This window comes from Plectropomus leopardus, chromosome 13 (genome assembly GCF_026936395.1).
Source record: "Plectropomus leopardus strain MGB_pleo_1.0 chromosome 13, ASM2693639v1, whole genome shotgun sequence".
NCBI lineage: Eukaryota > Metazoa > Chordata > Actinopteri > Perciformes > Serranidae > Plectropomus > Plectropomus leopardus.
The window spans coordinates 24,428,871-24,449,763 of record NC_142188.1 but is presented as its reverse complement, the minus strand read 5'-3'; the positions used below and the strand labels follow the sequence as shown (position 1 = coordinate 24,449,763).

The 20,893-nt window shown below is 40.8% G+C and overlaps 1 protein-coding gene and 1 long non-coding RNA gene across 2 annotated transcripts in view; both read left to right on the top strand.

The window, feature by feature from the left end:
- LOC148187721 (uncharacterized) overlaps positions 1 to 659 on the top strand; it is a 107,480-nt gene extending 106,821 nt beyond the window's left edge. The window contains exon 6 of the long non-coding RNA XR_015778379.1: positions 197 to 659. This is a non-coding gene — a long non-coding RNA (uncharacterized LOC148187721). The remainder of the gene's footprint in view (positions 1 to 196) is intronic.
- Positions 660 to 2,521: 1,862 nt separating this feature from the next.
- egln1a (egl-9 family hypoxia-inducible factor 1a) overlaps positions 2,522 to 20,893 on the top strand; it is a 29,372-nt gene continuing 11,000 nt past the window's right edge. The window contains exon 1 of the mRNA XM_042501788.2: positions 2,522 to 3,541. Within this exon, the coding sequence (XP_042357722.1) occupies positions 2,852 to 3,541 (690 nt within the window). The 5' untranslated portion in view covers positions 2,522 to 2,851. The remainder of the gene's footprint in view (positions 3,542 to 20,893) is intronic.

Here is a 20,893-nt window from a genome sequence, read left to right as displayed (position 1 = left end):
TGACAAAGGCCCGCCCTTGCTGCATAGATACTTTCTGTTTCCAGTAAAAAAAAAAATTTTTAATCCTGATTGAGCAACCAGACATCTCATGACTGAAACCCTAGGTTGGCCTGTGTCATTTGTTGCTATTAAAGTATGTTTCATCTAACCTTTCTTGATCAGATTACTCGCTTCTCTCCTGTAACCCCTCCTCCAGGGACTCCTGCAGACTGTGTACGTGCCACACGACTGGTGCCAACTTGAGCTCGCGCTTTGCCTCTGCACAGCACACTCCCTGTCATTCAAACACCCGCTTCACTTATTTAATGTGTGAAAGACCCCGTCAGTGTATACAGTGATACATGGAGCTGAACCTAAGTTTGTGCTTCATAAAAATTAAATAAAATGTGTTTCACTATGCATTCCGATAGTTGATTTAAGTCCCTCTCAATCGCTATTATGAGCTTCATCACCGCCCAAAAACGTATTGATCAGTCTGTTATAACACCAGCAGCATCTTTATAAAAAATATTCTTTTGTTGTGTGAAAGGAATTTCACACATGCAAGCCAGGAATGAGGGCAAAACACACTGACGTTGACGTTGACTGATGATGCCTTCAAATGCTCCCGTCAGGATCTTAAAATCCAGTTTTCGACCTGCTGGGTTTTTAAATGCCTCTTGCATGATGATTATAACAAATGTTCCTCTTGTAGTGCTCCTTTTAAAGTCAAGCTGCAGAAAGTTACTTCAGGCTATTACAAAAATAAAATGTGTGTTAAGCATGTCAGCTGTGTTTTGAGCCAAAGCTGTGAAAGGCTACATCACTAGTTACTTGCAGGCATACTTTACATATTCACAATTTTTCCCCTAAAACATGCTTTGTGCAAAAATCTATGGATCATATGTAGGTAAAAGTGCCTCCTTTATTTGGTCAGCTTGGTAATTATTAAAGATGGGCCTCTAGCTCTATACAGAACCTGGATTAGGTGGTAAAGTCATAAAGAAAGTAGGCCTATGTTTTGTGGCGCTGGTAAATCGCTCCTTTAATTTTTTTCTAACAAGAGCGCAATAATGGTTCAAGAATTTAGAGACTTTAGAAAAAAATGGCAATATCATATTGTAAATATACTTTTTTACAAGTAGCATTATAATAATATAATAACGATTTTGTGTCTCCTTGTGGTCACATTGTGTCTCCTCCTGGTTGTTTTGTGCCTTTTTTGTAGCTGTTTGGTACTCTAAGATTTTTTTTTAATGTAATTGAGAACCTTTTGCGTCTCTGAGGTAATTTTATGTCATTTTTTAGTCTTTGTGTATCTTTGTTGTTCTGTGGCTTTTTATAGTTGTTTGGGTTTCTCTGCAGTAATTTTGTGTCTTATTGAGGTCATTTTGTGCCATTTTTTCATCAATTAACGTGGCTCTCTTTGCTCATTTTGTGTTCCCTTGTTTTTTCATGTATCTTTGTGGTCATTTTGTGTCTTTTTTTCATTTTGTGTCTCTGTATCATTGTGTGTCTGTGTGGTTGTTTTGTCTTTTTGCATTCATTTGGAAATCTTTGACATAATTTTGTGTCTTAGTGGGATCATTTCATGTCTCTTTGAGGTAATTCTGTTCAGTGATTTTGGTTGTTTTATTTGTGTGTCTTTGTCATTTTGTGTCTCCTTGTGATTGTTTTGTTGCTTTTTGTAATCATTTGGGTTTCTCACAAGTAATTTTGTGTTTTATTGAGTTAACTTTATGTTGTTCTTTGGTCACTTTGTGTGACTCTTTGTAGTCATTTTGTTTTTCCTTGTTGTTTTTCATTTGTGTGCATATATTTGGAGTGATTTTATGTCCTCTTGTAGTTGTTTTGTGGCTCCATGTAGTTGTTTGTGTCTCTCTGAGGTCATTTTGTGTCATTCTGTTGTCATTTTGTGGCTCCTTGAAGTCATTTAGTGTCCCCTTGTGATTGTTTCGTGTATCTTTGAAGTTGTTTTGTGTATCTATGAAGTTGTTTTGTGTCTCTTTTTGATTTTTCTGCCCTTTTTTAAACTTGCCTCATGTATCGTTGCAGTTACTTTGCATGTCTTTGTAGTCTTTTTTATGATGTTTTCGAATCTCTTCCTGGTCACTAATTTGAGGGACACTTTTGAAGATCAGGGAGTCCTTGACATTTTGGTCCCCTGGGCCTGCGCAGTAGTTCATCTATGACTGTAAATCAGAATTTATAAAATTATAAAATGGCATGAAATTGTTCAAGCAAAGCACAAATACGTCCAAATTGTACTCAAGCATTTGAACTTTATTAGATCACGGTGGCTGTATAATCAGAGCTCATCAAGTCAAGATGACATATTGCATTTATATTGACTGACCAGAGGCGGACTTCATCATACATGGACAAGGACATGTGCCATGTTTCCCCTGACATGACATAGATAAACTACTTCCACGTGGTTAAAGCACAGACTGCACGGCTTCAGGCCTTTTTGTGAAGCGTCATTTGTCCGACGGGCCCGCGAAGGCAGCGCGAGAGGGGCGGAGCGTGTGCGTGGACGTCAGAGCAGGCTGGAGCGCAGACAGGCTGAGCACACACGGAGCGGCGCCATGCACTACCCTCGGACCGACAGCTAGCCAGCTGAAATCCCTCCTGAAGACCTCGACCCAGCCCGAAATGCTTGGTCCAGGGTTCACGTTGTTGTGTTATATCACTGATACAAGATGTGAAGAGGGAGTAAGCGTGATAAAATGGCGAGGTTTTGAGTCTTACTTTTCCGTCTCGCTCGGTGTAGCGTGGCAGGGGCAGTGGATCGTTTCCAAAGTTGTCGGTTAGCAGCGCGCGTGTGAAGGATCGGAATTAAAGGCGTAGTGCACCCGTTGTAGCCGCTAACATGGAGAAGCAGCAGCAGAGCGATTTGGACCGAGATCGACAGTACTGTGAACTTTGTGGGAAAATGGAGAACCTCCTCAAGTGTGGAAGGTGCCGGAGCTCCTTCTACTGCAGCAAGGAGCACCAGAAACAGCACTGGAAGAAACACAAGCTCATCTGTAAGGAGACGGACAAGGTTCCCAAACAGAAGCCGGAGCAGCCGCCGGGGGACGACAAGGAGAAAACCCGGGAAAAGATAAGCCCAGAGCAGGCGGACAGCGCGTCTCTACCACAAACCACAAACACAGAAGCACCTGGGGACGGCGACGGACCGGGAGAGGACGGGTCTAACAACACCGCCACACCTAACGGACAGACGAGCTCGTCCGCTCAGAAACTTGCCATGGAGTACATAGTCCCGTGTATGAACAAGCACGGTATCTGTGTGGTGGACAACTTTTTAGGAGCAGAGACCGGTCAGGGCATTTTGGATAATGTCAAAGCCCTACACAAAACGGGCAAGTTCACAGACGGTCAGTTGGTGAGTCAAAAAAGCGACTCCACTAAAGACATCCGTGGGGACAAAATCACGTGGATAGAGGGGAGGGAGGCCGGCTGCGAGAAGATCCGCTTTCTCATGAGTCGTATGGACGACCTGATCAGACATTGTAACGGCAAACTGGGAAACTACACAATAAATGGAAGGACAAAAGTAAGTATTGACGCAGGTGAAAGCACACAGCCAGCTCTCTGAATGTTTTTCATGCCTGAAAATCCAGTGGTTTGCAGTGCTTGTCCCTCAGGAGCCAGGGCACTGCTGAATTACACCTGGCACACAAAACCAGCAGCACTCTGGCTCCACAGGACTAAATAACATTCATTGTTGCAGGTACTGACAGTGGCAAATAGTCAACATGAGGCTGCTTAAATCTGGAGCTTCCATTCATTCTGTCATCAGGGCATCATTATTTTAATATCTTAGTCCTGTTCAGGGACAGTTATGTTTTTTTTAAAGTGGGGTTGTATGGGGTACATAGCCATAGTTAATGTTTTGCCTACAGTACATGTGATCGGCACACCCCCAGTTTGGAGAAGGAGACCGGGGTCTGACACAGGAGCTAAGCGGTGCACTGGACGTACCAACCAAGAAGAGGCTCAAAATCACCATAAAAAAATCATGGAGGGATTCAAGGAACTGCAAAGAGACGTAAAACATCTGGACAAATTGGCTACACAATTACAAAGATACACAAAAAACAAGAAGACACAAAATTGCCTCAGAGAGACCAAAATGACAACAAAAAGTCATATAATAACCACAAGTACACACAAAATGACCAAATACATGACAGAGTTTGACCTCAGAGACGCAACTTTAGCTGAATATTAACTCGAAGAGTACCAGACCACTACAAAAATGCATAAAACGATCAGGAGACACAAAATGACAAAAAGACGACATAAAATAACCAGATTAAGCGTGCACAACTTTTAGATTGAGTGTATACCACATTGAGAGTATTTCCCCGCTTCACTCTTGCATCAGCGAGCCTGTCTAACAGGAAAGCAGTTAATGGCAACAGCTCCCCATCCACGCTCTGGTTACGGCCACCAGACTCCAGCGACAAAAACTGTGATTTTGGCTCACTGAACACCGCGGCTGCTGGTTTATCACTGCTTTGATTAATTAGTTAATTGATTTGCGTTGTCTGATTTTGGTGAATGCAAACTAAACCTTTTAAACGCAAAAGTTACACAAACAGAAGAACTGTTCAAGGCAGTAGTAGACCAGCAGCTCTTGTGTTCATTAATGATAAATCACTGATTTTCTCAATGGAGTCTGGCTTTGAAGACGGTGATATAACAGCTTCAGTTCCCCACTGGAAATAACTGTATGACCAAAATGAACCGTCCCTTTAAGAGTAAGAGTCCACTCAGTCCTCTTTAACTCCAGGTTCAAGCGTTAATGCCTTGAGTCAGAAAGGTGGATTATTTCTTCAGGACAAAGCGTTTCTTCCATTTAAACACCAGGGCTGCTGAAATTGTCAAGATATTTCAGTTATAAAATCAATTCGCGCAACAAACACATCACAAATGGCTGTGACATTAAGAGGAATGAGGTTGAGGAAGTCGATTTTGATGACGCGCTTACTGGAAGGGCATTTCTTTAAACATATGACTGAATTAATTGGCAATGATCTATAGTTTTGGCAAATGACCTCTCTGCAGCAGCTCCACAGTAAAAGCTTCATGAAAGCAAGTCATAAAACAAGGAGGAGTTCCTTAATATGGCTTTTGGCATTAAGGAGCTGCATGTACTGTATGTGACACGCACTGAGATATCTCATCAAGAACATATAAATCAGTGCTCGATTCAGTTCTTCAATCTAAAACAATATTTGCACAATTTTAGTGCTGATTTCTCCACAGATGAGAATAGGCTGTTACTGAATGCCTGCTCAGGATTTATACTACTGTAATACAGTGCACCAGATCTATTTTTCAGGATCTGCGCTTCGTTTTCAGATTATTATGTAAAACTAGTGCACTTTAAGTAATCCCTCCTTTTTTAAGGTTGTAATGTTTAGACCACGTTGAAACAGTTTTAAAGAGGTTTTGATTCAACTGTGCAACTATTTCTTAGGCTGCAGTTTGAGAGGTGCGTTAAAATATTTAGTCTACCCTGGATAAATAAAGGGGTATTTGAAACACCTCTCAGTATAATGCAAAATAACAAAATCTGAACATTATATGTTCACAGAGGGAGGATTTATTGCAGGACTGTTGGGCTACGACTAAAGAATATTTTTTCAATTAAATGTTTGGTTAATAAAATGTTAGAAAATTGTGGGCCGAAAAAGCCTATCACAGTTTGTGTCAACAACCACCTTCCTTCCTTCCTTCCAGTTACTGATTAGTTATATTAGCTAGTTGGTTAATTGCCTTATTGTTTTGGAGCATACTGCGTTACTTGTAGCTACCTAAGGTGCACCTACTGCCGAATAAACTTTGTCTATTGGCAGCATTCAAAAGCGCATGAGACTGTTAAACACTTTGCACGTCTCTTCATCATGCAGCTCTAATAGACACATGCGGCTGCTAAATGCACACACAGAAACAAAGAAGACATCCTGTTCACTCATATCAAAACTGCATATTATGTGACACGTTTCATTTCATTCTTATGATAGTGAAATAACAGGATGTGTGAGACGGAGCAGCAACCGTTTGACAAACAGTTGGACGACCGTGACCGTGTCAGGTATTATGAAGTCTAACTGAGCTGCTGAATCATCTGCAGGGACGCTGCTCTGTAACAGACTGCCACCCCTGACCTCGCTGCAGAGAGGTGGCATACAAAGTGTTCTGCCGCAGTGATAAATTCAGTAACACACGCAGACACACAGCTGCTCAGACAGAGCATTCCTATGTTGAGAGAAAGACCTGCATGTCTCAAGGTTGGCAGTGCGGGGGAGAGGAAGCTGTGGGAAGCTTCTGTTTCGCTGAGACGTTTGATTCAGACTGGTTCCTCTAAAATGATAAGCAGCAAGTGCACTTTTAAAAGTTGCCCTGACACCTTGGTGGTCGTTTCTAACTTTTTTCTAACGTCTATGTGCCTTTCTAAAAAAGCATCCTGCATCAACCCAATGCAATATTAGCCCTGCACCAACTTGGCTGTTGGGTTGCGTGCGACTACTCTTTTATCTAGATATGGTCACCATGACCTTGTGACATGAGACTGAGCCAGGAGAGGATGAGCTGCCCCGCCTCCCCGCTCTGCAGCAGACAGTCACTGTCACTCTTTCATTAAAAGGAACCCATGACGATCACTAAGTGTAGACTAAATGTTACAGCATCTCACAGTTAACATGATACAACTCAACAGCACGACAAGCTGCTACGATAAAGTTGAATCAGCACCTCTTAAGACTAGTTTAAACAAAAACTGAACATTAAAACCTTCACAAAGAGACATCTTATTGCAGGAATGTTGATGTTGATATTCTGATACTTTGTGTCAAATAACTAAACATATTAATGCCTGAGGACTTTTTTCCCCCCAATTCTAGCAAACTTTAAAATAGGAACTTTATGTTTTGATTTGTGCATTTATATTTAATATGTCAGCAGCTAGTTTTTTGCATTTGTTTTATTTGTTTGATCAGTTTTTTGTGTCATTTGGTTAAAAATGCTAGTCACTGGTAATTGGGGTAGGAATTACCAGAGGCCCCACAATATATCAGCATCAGAAATACTTTATTGATCCCCGGGGGTAAATAGTGGTTCGTTACAGTCGCTCTGATGCCAAGCATAGAGATTTATAGCAAGGAGAAATAAATACCCACACAAGTATATCAAAATAGAAAATAGAAATACAGAATGAGTAAGCACTTAGCACAGTGTGTAGATATTTAAATATATAAAATAAAGTATTTAAGTGTGTAAAAATAGCAATGTAAGTAATACAGTAGTATACAAAAAGCACTAATCTGTTAATATTAAGATTTTAATATGGATAATGTGCTGAGTGTGTTAAATATAAAACTGTGCCTTATGCTTTTACGCAACGTATAAAACTAGTATGTAAATTAAAAATATAGAAATATAAGTACATGTGCAAAGCAACAACAATGACCAAGATATACATAAGCAAGAATAGCATTAAGAATATATACAATATATATAATGTGTAACATGTTAAATTATCAAAATACTTAAGTCACGGTATTGGTGATCGTGATGATGAACGTTTTGCAATATGCTGAGTATTGCGATAAGATATATATCGCAATTTATTATGTTTTTGCAACTGCACATTAAGTCCCCAAAGAAAAAACTTTCTGTTTTCTGTCTGCTGTCTGTTTATCTTGCTTTGATCATTTTGATAGCAGCATAATGAACCTAGTGGGCTACAAAAGCAATTCATTTTCTCACTCTAATAGGCTACCAAAAGTTTAATTAGTATTTGCAAAATTAATAATTATACAATAAAAGAATTATACCCTGCTTCCATGTATTGATATAGTATCGCAATATTACACTCTATCGATTTCTCACCCAGCCCTAACTAGTGCTGCAGAGAGTAATCGATTAGTTGTCAGCTATGAAATTAATCCTCTGCTAGACTGATAATTGGTTTGAATAGTTGAAGAAATAAGGTCAAAATTCTCTTATTCCAGCTTTTGGAATTTGAATATTTTCTGGTTTCGGTACTCCTCTACGTCAGTAAACTGAATATCTTTATCTTTTGGATTAAAAAATACTACTAAAACTTAAACATTTGAGGATGGCATCTTGGACTCTAGTAAACACTCATTGACATCTTCACCATTTTCTGACATTTTATAGACCAAACAACTAATTGATTAATCTGGAAAATCATCAACATATTAATCAACGATGAAAACAATCGTTAGTTGCAGCCGTAATAGACACCCTGGGTTTCATATACATGGGTCTGACCTTGGCACAGGGTCAGTGCAGAATCTCATGGAAAGAAATTTTAAAGTCAGACGCCAAAAGGATTAGGATTAGCACATACGAAACGATACTCCTGAACATTAAACTAACCTCACTCACACAGTAGTCACGGTTTATATTTGTCCCTTTTCCTTATCATGTTCTGTTATCACAGTGTTTGACATTTAAGGGATCAAGCTGGGAAGAACAGGCACTGGATTGAAGCCTGTGGCCTTTGCGCGCTTCAGGTACTTGGTTTTCTGTGCTGGCACGGAGTTCTGATCGCCGTCCGCCGTTATTTTTAGGCTGCCCCCCCGTCCAGTTGCGTTTTTTCCCTGGCTGCTTCTCTGTAGACACGAAGCGTTTTTCAGAAAGCACATTATTTCAGCGAGCAGTCAGGCTTCGGCGTACTTCCACGCAGCTGGCCACTGAGTCAAACTCTGTTGAGAAGTTGACTTCCTCACCTACTGCCCTAGTTGCCTTGGCAAACACACACTTGGACTGTGACCAGGGAAAATCAGCATGACTTGCACAAATGGAGGGCCGCCAGTATCAATGGCTCAAAGGGATACAACACAATGTAAGCACAGTTCGCGTTGGGACAGATAGAGGAAAAAGATTTTGCCCAAATAGTTATTTAATGCCATTGTTTCCATTTCCCCTTTTCACTTGATAACATTGTGGGAAGTCGCAGGCAGCAGGACGTGTTTGTTTCTCTGCAGCTCCAGCATGGTGAATGCTTGCTGCATTACAGCATTTTCAGGCAACGTATGAAGAAGTTTGTGGGAGGAACACCATTGTGCTGTCACTGACTCAGTGTTAGTATGTCCAGCATGTCAAAGTAGCAGCTTACTAAGCCGAGACAGCATGATAAACGTTCTTACTGCTCGTGTGCAAAGCTTGTATTTATACAGTTATGTTGTCGTTCATGAAACATGATAACTAGCAGGCCATGTAGCTCAGATTAAATACTGGACAAGATACACTATTGTTTTGTCTGTCAGGGGTTGTACTGCTGACTGTATAATGCAAAGGAATATAATAGTGATATGTTTGTCTTATTTTTTGCATATGTTGCACAGGATTGTGTTTTGGCTCTCCTTTGAAACACAAAAGAAAAATCATGGAAAGAGAAATTCCTCTGAAATTAACAACATGTATTGTGTGCCATGTTGCCTGATTCCTTCACAAGTGGAAAAAGACAGTCAGCAATTATAGAATAGACAGGCGGTTGTGATTTCTGATTCAGCTGAAGAGAAACATAACCGCCACCGAAATGATTTGATTGATCGTGCAACAGAAACTTAATCTGCAGCTACACTGAAAAAATATTCTGTGACATTATACAAATAAAAATGCCAAACATTCCCCAGCTCTAGTTTCACAGTTTCAGGATTTTTTTTTCGTCATCTCGTGATAGCAAATTCAGTCTTTTTGGTTATGGATCGTTGGTCGGATAAAGTGCCCGACACACCAGTGTCGGGTAAGCGTTTGTGGCCCTGGTCATTGCTGTGTCCGCACCACTGGCATGAGTTGGCCCTTATCAGCATGTTGAATCTGCGTCGGAGACGGCAGACCAGTCTGTGAATAAAATCACTCTGATTGGCAGTTCAGCTCAGAGCGCATGAAGAGAAACAGAAGTGAGGAAAGCAAACAATTAACGAAAAGAGGGCGATTGAAACAAATGTGTTATTTAAAGCAGGATTGCCTTTTTAGCCATTAAGTTCTCTGTTCTGCAGATTGTATTTGTTTGTGTTGCATCTCATTTGATCTTTCAACACCAGGTTGTGTAGTTATTGTGCTAACTACCGTCTTAACTCCGTCCTGTTGGTCCTCCAGTTTCCCTTTTTCTTTTTATTTCTGAAATTTAGAATTTGGAATATAACTAACTCCAACACAAAACTTTTTTTAGATGCCTTTAGCAAATGTTTAATCAAAACTGAAACTGTCAACATCATTTGCAGCAGGTTTTTTTTTTTTTTTTTTAAATTAAAAATAAATGAATAAAAATAGCTCTCTGAGGTTTTACAAAGTAAAAGCTACTCCCATGCAGACATTTGCAGACTGCAAAGAAGTTTTATTTTTAATTTTAATTAATTTTATCGGTGATCATGAAAATTAAAGGCTGATATTGATTACCCCACCCCCCACCCGTACTTTCATTACAGAAAAAATGGCCGTAAATATTGCAAGATGCATTGCAATTGTTCAGAGAAGCTGCTGTGAAATCACGCGTTGAAGGCTGCAACAATCACAAAACAATCTGCGAAGTCCTGGAGCGACTTATCAGGGCACTTTATCTCATTTAATAAAAATGCAAAAAATTCTTCATTGCCATAAAACAGCCTTACATTATTTTGCAACATTGCTAATGGTCTTGCTACCAGTTTTGCAAAATCCCTCTCAGTATACGAGAATATTGTCGTGTCATCCAACTCCAGCTCACAGCTAGTCATGCCTTTCATTTTCAGTGAAAACTGCTGACAGATGCTAAGAAACAGCTCAAAACAGGATAAATCTGGACACAAACTGGCTCCTCCTTCCAGTGTAGTGTTTGATAAGGAGCAACTTGAGTTTTATATTGTTGCATGTTGACTTATTTGTTGCGTCATTTGTAATGTTGCAGATTGACTGTGGACATGTGTGCTTCATAAAGGAAGTTGACCGTTGACCTAAATCTTAAAGTAGAGTAAGTAGGCAAGGGGAAGTCATGTGACGGTGGTCCTCTGAGTGTTGGAGCCAGTTGTACGTTATGCTATAGGCTGTTTGAGCCATGCGCTCCTTCTGCTACAGTACCTGCATGCCACCTTTTTCCTGTTTATTGTTTAACCGTCACAGTGTGAAAAAATAGATATTATAGTTCCGGAGTTAGACAGGGCGCAAAATAACCCTCCATCCATGGTCAAGTGTCACCCGTCCAGCTTCCAGTCCTTTCTTAAAGCCCCTTTGGTCTTAATGAGGCTCACAGTGTGTTAGTTATTACAGTGGAAACAGCTTATAGTGATCAAGGTTACAGTAATCAACCGCTTATATGGATCAAAAAGCTTCGGACGGAATCAGTTCTATACAAATGCTGTTTAAATCATTTGCTTATAGTAATCAAATAGTCCGCTTATACTGTTCATTGTGGTTTTTTTCATACCCGACCTGGACAAACAATTTAAAACTACAATAATTCTATTTTCTTAACTTAAGTACCATGATACTTGCCTCGTGGGAACTCGTCTGCTTCTGGCTGGCTTCTTCAGGCTGGTGCTGCGTGACATCAAAATCTTGACAGGAAAAAGAAAGTAATTTTCTCTCAATGAAAAATGGAGTCTTCTCGAAGCTTATGGCTGCTAGTGATAAAGACAGATTGAGGAAAGCTCCTTTGGTGAAGCCGCCTTCGTAAGGTAGATTAAAAATGCCTGCTCACGTAATGCTGTAGTAGTGAAACAGCTTTAGCTATTGTATTTTGAAACAGACAGTAAATTTTAGTAAATACAGAAGCTGTCAGTTTCATTACTTTTCGACTCTTTCAAACTTGACGACAGATATTCTTAACAGGTCCAGGTGTATTTCCAGTCGCTGGCCTGAAGTTTCAGGGAATACAGCTGTTGCCCTATGAACAGAATAGCAGTCAAAAGGTCTATATTAATACAATAAACATAAAAATATTGATAAGATAGTAATGTGCATGAGAAATAAAGAAAAGGAAAAAAATCTGTTAGATGATCATCTGCTTATAGATTGTTGTGGATGACGTTTTTTTTTTGTTGGCCAACATGGAAGATAGCGTCGCCCTGGCTCCCTCGTCAAAAAGCTTAAGGGATTTGTCCTTTGGATTATTCCAAAAATAAGCTCTGTGGCAAACAAAAGTTTATGATCCTCACACATTTTGTTCAGTCAGATAACCTTCACAAATGAAAACCTTGTTTAGGATTTTTGAAGCATAAATGCAATGGCCTGAAGTAAAAAGCTAACGTTAGGCCACAATTAGGCCGTAAAGCCGACACGATGATTGTCTGTACTCTTATTTGGATTCTTGTTAGCAGCAGCCTTTATTAAGACATCTAAAAGCTTTTAAAAAATCAAGAGTGGGGTGTTTACTGACATAATTTATGCCATAGAACAAAACATTAAAGTCTCTAAAGAGTGTGTTTTAACCACAGACTATGTTTCAGACATCTAACCTAAAACCCATTCAAAAAATCCATTGACTTTGAGGCGAGGCAAGTGGAGGAACCCGTTTTGGTGTTTTAGGACTCACTCCTGTAGCATTCTGCCGGAGTCAGAGTTTTCCTCTGTCTGTGTGCCGTATGTGTGACATACCAGAGAGATAAATGAATGCCGGTAGTTGGATGTGTCATGCTGTATGGTTGTAATATTAGCAGGTGCTCACTAGCAAAAGTGAAGAATTAAATAAAATGTGATTAAGTTCAGATGCATTTTATTCTAACTTTAATAAAGTATAACTTTAAACTTGTTTATATCTCCACTGACTTTGCCGTACTCTTTAAGGAACCCCTGGCCGTGATCCAAGTGGGGCATTAAGAAAGAGATCTTCTGTTTTTGTATGTTCACAGCTGTAGAGTTGAAGACAGGGAGGATTCAGGGTGGGTGGAGCATGACATCAGAATACTTGTGTACTTAAAAAAACTTTAAAGTGACGAGACTCAACTTCTGTGAACTTTGACTTAAATTGGCTTTTAGGTATAATATTTTTTTTATGTGATCATTTCCGCTGTGCTGTCCTACCACTGGCAATGAGAAAGTATCAGTGACTGATCCAATTACAGAGTGAGCTGGCTTGGCTCACACACAGGCACCATGGAGCCATTCGGTCAGGCTGAGCAGTCACTAAGAAGTTACTGCACAAAACAGACACAGTGCTGTCGATATCTGTTCTCTTAGCACTTGTTGTATGTCAATATAAAACCACCTGAATGATTGCAGGACAGTTTTCAAGATGAGTTAATGCTCTCTGATTCTGCCAAATGTGCCGGCTTTATCGTATGTGATTTTATGAGGTGTCAGAGTGGAAACAGCAGGCCTGAAGCTATGAGTGGATCCCTGCATTGACTTTAGATGTCACTTCAAGCAGCTTTCAGCAGAGTTCAGCCTGTGCGTTTATCTTTGTTTGTCAGCGAGAGACACCAGCAGAGTGTGCTGAAATCTCCAAGGCCGACGTATTTACACAATCCCCTTCAGAGTATTTGCGTAATGATACCAGAAACTGTGCTTGTGTTTCCGCTGCAATATGTCGAGGGTGAAGGGTAGCGCCGCTGCTGTATACGTCCTTTCTATTGTTCACAGCCTACAGTAAAGAAGAAAAGAATAAACTAGGTCATTACTTTAAACAGGGATTTCCTCTTGAGGCAGCACCACTGTCTGACAGATAAAACAGCCAGCTCTCCCGGGCCGGGGCCCAAACGGCCACAATTCCCACACTTCTCTGCGCTACAAGGTCTCCATCCCAACTGTTTGTACTCGTGTTTGGATAAGCATCTCTTCTGTGAAGTGAGCAGACCCCTTGCGGCCTCTCTTTTTCGCTCCACCCCAGTTCGTGGCTCACATCGGCGCTCAAACTGGGGGATGCACCAAAAGCATCACAGTGATCAGTGTATCCCTCTAAGTGATCAGTTCAACACAAGGTTCGAGTTAGCTCCGCTGGGATGGAGTTGTCTGTTTAGAGCTGTTATTTCATACCAAACCTGCAGTGATGAGCAGTTTGTGGGAAATGCAGAGTCACTTATTTATTGCACAATTATTCAATTAATCAATATGTCAACCAAGGAAAAAAATTGTCAACGATTTCATGAAGCAATTATTCATTTCAGGAATTTATTAATCAAAAAATGTCAACTTTTCTTTGATTCCAGCTTTTCTTTGCATCATATTGTAAATCATGTGCCCTGAGTTTTGGACTGATGGTCAAACAAAACAAGCAGTTTGAAGACGGTACCTTGTGGTCTAGGAACTGATCATTGGCAGCTTTTATACAGAGAAATATCTTTCTATAGCATGGCTTGACAGGAAATCTCATAGTGGCAGAGAATAATATTAGTCTGTATGGCAATTTTTTTGTGATGTGTACCATGACCCTGCTACCAGTTTTATACGGTTCCATTGGTGGCAATAACATGTCAACAACCGCATTGTTACATACTATGTAATCACATTTTGTATGCACCTGTTGCATTAGAAAGGGAACGGACTAAGCATGTTTTTGTTTATTTCTACTCAGTGCAGCTGAAAATAAAGTTTAGGGAAGCATAGGAACAGGCTTGTAGCTGGGGAATGGTTCATGGTTACCTTGAATCAATGGTGAACATTAGGGAGCGTCTACAGTGACTGATCAAGGGTGTCAGGTGCTCAGGTGATGTAGTGAGTTATTCACCAGGTTGGTGGTTTGATCCTTTAGCTCCTCCTCTGCATTTCATAGTGTCCTTGAGCAAGACACTCCCGTTGAGCAGACTAGCACCATGCATGGCACCATCATCAGTGTTATGGGAGGGCGGGGGGGTTAAAACACTGTGAAAACACTCTCAGGTAAAAAGCTTATTTAAATTTTATAAAAATGTACCATTTATTGTGGGACTGCTGGATGTGTCAGAATGGCAGGATGAATACAGTACAGGTACATTTTGTCAGTAAAATAGAAATAAATAAAGGAACATTTTAAATTCAAATACAATGATTATCTGGTACAGTCACAGCACTGAACAGCATTTCTGCCTTTTGTCCCTCACTTTCTCCTGGAAATAGGCCAAAAAATAAGGAAGAAATGGTTTTGAAGTTTGCCCTTTTAGTCTGATCAAATTGCTTGAGTGACAACAGGCTATTTCTTCACTTGTACACCGCTTGGCACCGCTTTATAAATCCATTTGATTTCATGATGGAATTTTCATTATTAATGATTTTGTGGCGGTCATGACAAAACTGCAAGTGTACCACACGCGGCCCTGTGAGGCACTGAGGTTCTCTCGAGGCTCCTTAAAAAAATTCACACACACACAGTTTTGATCTGCATAGAGCTGTAAACATATGGTAGAGGTTTGCATTTTGGGCAAGGGATGGAAATGTTTAGCCAAGACATCAGTAACATTAATTGTGTTAAAGGCATCATTATAGTTATCGTGCATGCCTGCTGAGTGGTGTTCTTTTCTGCTGTTTTTCCCACTGACTGCACTGAAGTGTCAGCGTTCAGTGTTTCTCATTTTAACTGAAGGTGTTGAGTTTTAACAAAGGTGGTAGGACTGGCTGATTATACCTAAAATCAATATCACGATTAACTGAGCATTTTACCTAGATTACGATTACAGAAAGGTTATTTTGTTTAGTCCTTTGTTTATTTTTTGCCCTCATAGTTCACTGACATGGTTTCATGAGACCATGGTGTGTTGGAGTGTCATAAACATATGATGCAATATTATTTATTAAACTATCCAGCATTATATAAAGATTAAAATCTCCATCTTAAACAAACTTTAGAAAAAGTACATTGTTCTGACAACAGGCCAACCTCTCCTGACTGCAGGACTCTCCCGACTGCTGTGTGATATTAATCATTTTACTCAGGGGGAAAAAAATTGAGTAGGCCTTCTTGTCCTGTAGCTGTCAACACCCTGCCAACATTCCCAGTTAGAGAAAGGTTGAAGAGGCAATGGCAATGTGCCTGTGGCCCCAGGCCCCCAAATCACAACATCTGCCCCTGGTAATGAGAGCTCAGAGCGAGTGGCTGAATGAGACACGGAGCGATGAGTCCTGGTGTTTCTAAAGAACTCCATCCAAAGCCTAAAGAAGCACTTTCCACTGAATATTTGTCTGTTTGCTCATTCAGACACTCGTGCTCGTTTGTCTCTCTCTAACCACGCTGCTGTGGGACCATCAGCTGTTGGATCCGCGATAATGAAACGCCGTGGAAGCACATACAACTCGGTTGTCAAACACTCAGCTCAAAGTCTTTCACTGCATTACATGATTGTTCAGCACTTCTGCTGTTGCAGTGTTTTGGCGTGAGATTTTCCTCTGTGTTGTAACAGCTTGAGACAGAGCCCAATAGAGCGCAAGACACACGGCAGATGAATGGGAGTTGGCAACCCAGGTGATAAAAGGATTAACAGAATTTAAAGAAAAATGAAACACGTTAGTCAGAGGTTCTAAATGTCGGTTTCGATTATTTTTTGATTAATTTCCTGTCCTTTTACTTACTAGTTATTTTGCAATAACAAATTAATTAGATAAAGTTGTTGCATGTCTGAGTTAAAGGTCCCATATTGTGTTAAGTCAGATTTATATGTATTTTTTAATTATACATTATAAAACAGGTATTGGTGCTATATAAATACTGTGAAAGTATCAAAATGCTTAATCCAGTAATGCACACAGTCTGTATTTAGAAACTGTGCCTTTAAAGTAGCCGTCAGGACTTCCATGGAAATATGATGTCACAACTATACTATATAAAGGTAGAAACTGCAGCTACAGTGCTGTTACTGTTGTTCCCGGCTACAATGATGGTACAGAGAGAATAGGAGTACAGATGTGGAAGACCTGGAAACACTGACCAATCAGAGCAGACTGGCCTTTTTTGGGAGGGGGCTTAAAGAGACAGACGCTAAAACGAAGCGTTTCAGACAAAAGGTAAATGTAGGTATAGTTAGGCAGTGTGAGAAAAATAAAGTTTTGTAAATATTATAGCATTTAACATGTTCTTGTAGGACCCCCAAATATGAGTACAAACCTTAAAATGAGCACAATATGGGACCAACTTTGCTACCTGTTAGCACTTACCATGGCAACACTAACTATAGAGAAATCACTTGAATATGTCTGTTATAAGTTAATATCCTCCATGGCAACTTTTCTTTTTATTAAACTCAATTAAATGTAAGCTTTTGGATTAGATCAGTATTACTGTGGGAGCACCTGAACGCAGTCGTATCCTTAAACTGAATTTAGAAGAGCAAAATCTTATGTTTATTTAACAGTAAAATAGATTCATAATGTTAGTTTTACTTTTGCTTGACATTTCCCATCCAGTTAATCGTTGATTTATTTGAGGTTTGAGTTGCAGTTGTCTGAGACAAATGCAGAATGAGGAAGAAAAATAAACATCAGCGCGTGACTTGCTTGGAACAGATTTGTCTCTCCCACACAGAGGGATCCTCCATCTATAGTCTTCACTTCAAACATTGAAGTATGAAGTCAAATATCATTTTACTTTTTTTTTAAAATTATTCTGGACGAATGTATTAGTGACCTTGGGTCGTTGTTCTGAATGTCATTGTCTCCTCACTTTCAGCCGTGATGTTGTCTCATAACAGATATTAAAGTAATTGTCTGAAATTAACGTCAGTTCATGCTTTGCCTGCAAATGCCAGAGGGCCTCTGAAGCTGTGCCTGTGGAATGTAAACAAACGAGCGAGGTCAACCTCCTAATGAGGGCCACAGAGGAACGCGGAAGAATAAGTGGCTGAGAGGAAAGGAAGCTCAAATAGGGATAAAGGTTAGAGGTGAAGTTGGCAAGAAAGAAAACCCTCCTGCAGTGTAGAAGTTGCCATGTTTGGGTAGAAAAGTATAGACTATTTAACACTGGCAGCTCATTCAGACCATATTAAATGAAGATAAATAGTCCTGTCAGGACTACACCTCAGTGTCATGTTTACAGTTTGAAGTGAAGAAGTCAGAGAGAGGGAATATTAGGGATTAACGTGCATGAGCATATACAGTAGTAAAACATGTCTTTTGTGGTAGAAAATCAGTGATTTTCAGCACAGTCTGTTGCACTCTGACTCTGTGTTGCTGCTGCATGTTGCATTTTTCAGCAAGGTCTTAGCGCCGAGCCATCTGTGGTTCTCTGACTGAAGATTTGATCAAAAGTGGTGTCTGTTGTACCGTATCTCAGCTTGCTGGGTCCTCATGACCAGATCACATGAAAGTCAAACTGGAGTTCAATAGCATTTCATACAAGGTCGGCATTTGCAGATACTAGCTGATCTGCATTCCACACTCATGAGTTGTGTGTCGATAATTTGTGTACACTTTTGTGTATGCCATCACTTTTATCTGTTTTGAAAAGTGCCAGCTGGTCAAATGCCGTGTTCACTGGGCCACCACATTGGCTTTTGTATATATTGTAAATCGACCCTGTGTAGCACGCTCACAGGTGCATTATTGCGTTTGTGCTAGACTTAAGTCTCCTGCAGACTGTGAGATTTCTACAGTCTTAGTTGACTGTAAGCTACACTCTGCAACAAGGATCTTAATAAACTTTCGTACGACATCCAGTTCGATGTCCACAGACTCTGTCCTCAACGTGTGCATTCATCTACGCCACTGTAGTGGTAAAAATAAAACGTAAACAAACATAAACCGAGCCCTTGCTATAGCAGCATTTATGTGTGTCAGAAAAAAATCTGAAGATGAGGGGATTGTGGACACACTTGTGGCTGAGGAAAAGAGGCCGGCTTGGCACAACAGTTTTGCAACGAGAGCTCGGAGTAACTATTAGCATCTATTAGCATGCACCAGCAGAGTCGCACTGATCAGTGCATCGTTTCATGCTGCATTTCTATTTTTTGTTTAGGAGATGTAGGTCGTAACAGCAGTCACGCAGTGTGATGATCATCCCAAATTTCTGACGCTGTTGGAACTTTATCCCAGGCTGTCTTTCATGTCGGACCATCGGTTTAGAGCCACAACCAAAGATATCGCCACGTTTTGGTCACGATGCTCATCTTTCGTCTGAGATCAAAAATCGCCCAAAATCGCAGTGTTTACTGGGTTTTAAGTTTTCCTGCAGTAGGTGTACCCTGTATAGATCCTTGACAACTGACTAGTTGAAGGAAATGAAAGGCGAAACTGCTGTGTCCGGGTTTTTGCAGAGTGCCAAGGCTCTCACACTTTCAGTCAGCCCCCCCACAGACACACACACACACACACAACCCTCACACATCTGAATCCACACACTTTTCCAAGCAAAGACTGTTTACCCATCTCTAGCCTTGCAGCGTGAGCTGAGCAGTTAAGGGTGGGAGGGGCAACATAGCCGAGGATCAGCCAACCTTCCTCACGCTCTGCACGTAGCACAACCATTAAAATCCTGCTCCCTCTGGAGGGAGGCCAGGAGTCAAAGTTAACAGCAGTTCACTCCTCTCTTCTGCTCCAGCCCCACCCCTCTGTTCTCTCTGTCTGTGCCCCTCTTTCTCTCTCCCACTCTTTTACACGCTTACAGAAAAGCTTACTGTATTGCGTCTTACCGACAGGAAGCCCTTTGTCAGTTTGACCCCCCCACCCCCACCCCCCATCTTTATGTTCGGATTTTTGTTGCTTTTCGGCTTTGAAGGCCCTGATACCGTGCATCGCAGTGGTAACCTGCATCACACAAAACATGTCAACACAATGTGCACTGACGCAAGCAACTATGGTCAGAAGCGCAGGAAAAGAAGGTTCTCACGTATGTGTGATGCTTGTGGAAGCTTTTTCTTTCACTCACTGAGCTTTGATTTGCACGCACAGATTTTGCAATACTTTATAACAGGACTTTCATTGTTTTTATTCCGTGGTTCTGTCTCCTTGCATTCCAAATATTTTAAAAAAATGTTTTGTATCCCATCAGTTCTCTTCAGAGATGATAGCTTTTCAGGATTCAAACATAGAGAGTGTGACATTATTTTACTTGGCATGAGACCAAGTGAAGGAGTTTAGTCTGCTGTGAATGTTATAATAATGTTGCTATGGTTTATGTTGATCCAAGTGCATGGAAGAATGTGGAGGAACTCGCCTTTTGTTTGTCATATCACTGCTTAGACACAGTGCATGAGGGCTGAGCAAGTTCACCACTTACCTCAGCTCCTCTTTCAAGTCAGAAAACACACACAGTCGCATGGCGTCCCACAAGCGTTGGATGTAATTTTCAGAACTTATGGTCTGATATCTGATACTGCGGGCAGTGTCGATCAGAGTCATTTTGAATCGGCTAAATTTTACTCTTTAAATTTTACTTGATGCATTCCATGGAAGTCTAATTTCAGAAGAATAAAAGACAAGTGTTTCTGCCAGAGTCCCTCCCAGCAGTGTGCGAGTCACCACTTGTGTACGTCTTATTTCCGAGGGACTGTCTACGCTGTTTACATCAAGACGTTTACAAGAGCTCATAGGGGTTCACTGCCAACACCCAAGCAGATCATGATAGTCTTAATAGAGCAGGAAAAGGCGAGGGGAAGTTGACGTGGTGTGCGATATCTCCGGTTTATTTTCTCGCTAGTTTAAAGTTTATAATGAAGCAGCTGTGTTGTAAGCAGCCACTGCTTGCATCAGTCTGGGTGCAGGTGGGGCAAGGACAATGCCATGTGGCTGCGCCGAGAGCCTCTGCTGCATCCACATCACAGGCCATCAGAGGCAGCCTGTACTGAATCCACAGAGCCGGTTCTGATCAACTGGATTCACACTTGAAGCTGAATTTGCACCGAAACACAATTTTAACCTCAGCTGTTCCTTCTCAGTGTTCATGCAGTGTGCTTCTGCTGCCTTTTTGAATGACACGTTAAATCTAGACATTAAATGCATATGTTTGTGCTTTCTGTTTCCACTAATCATGCTGTTTCATCTTCCTCTCTTC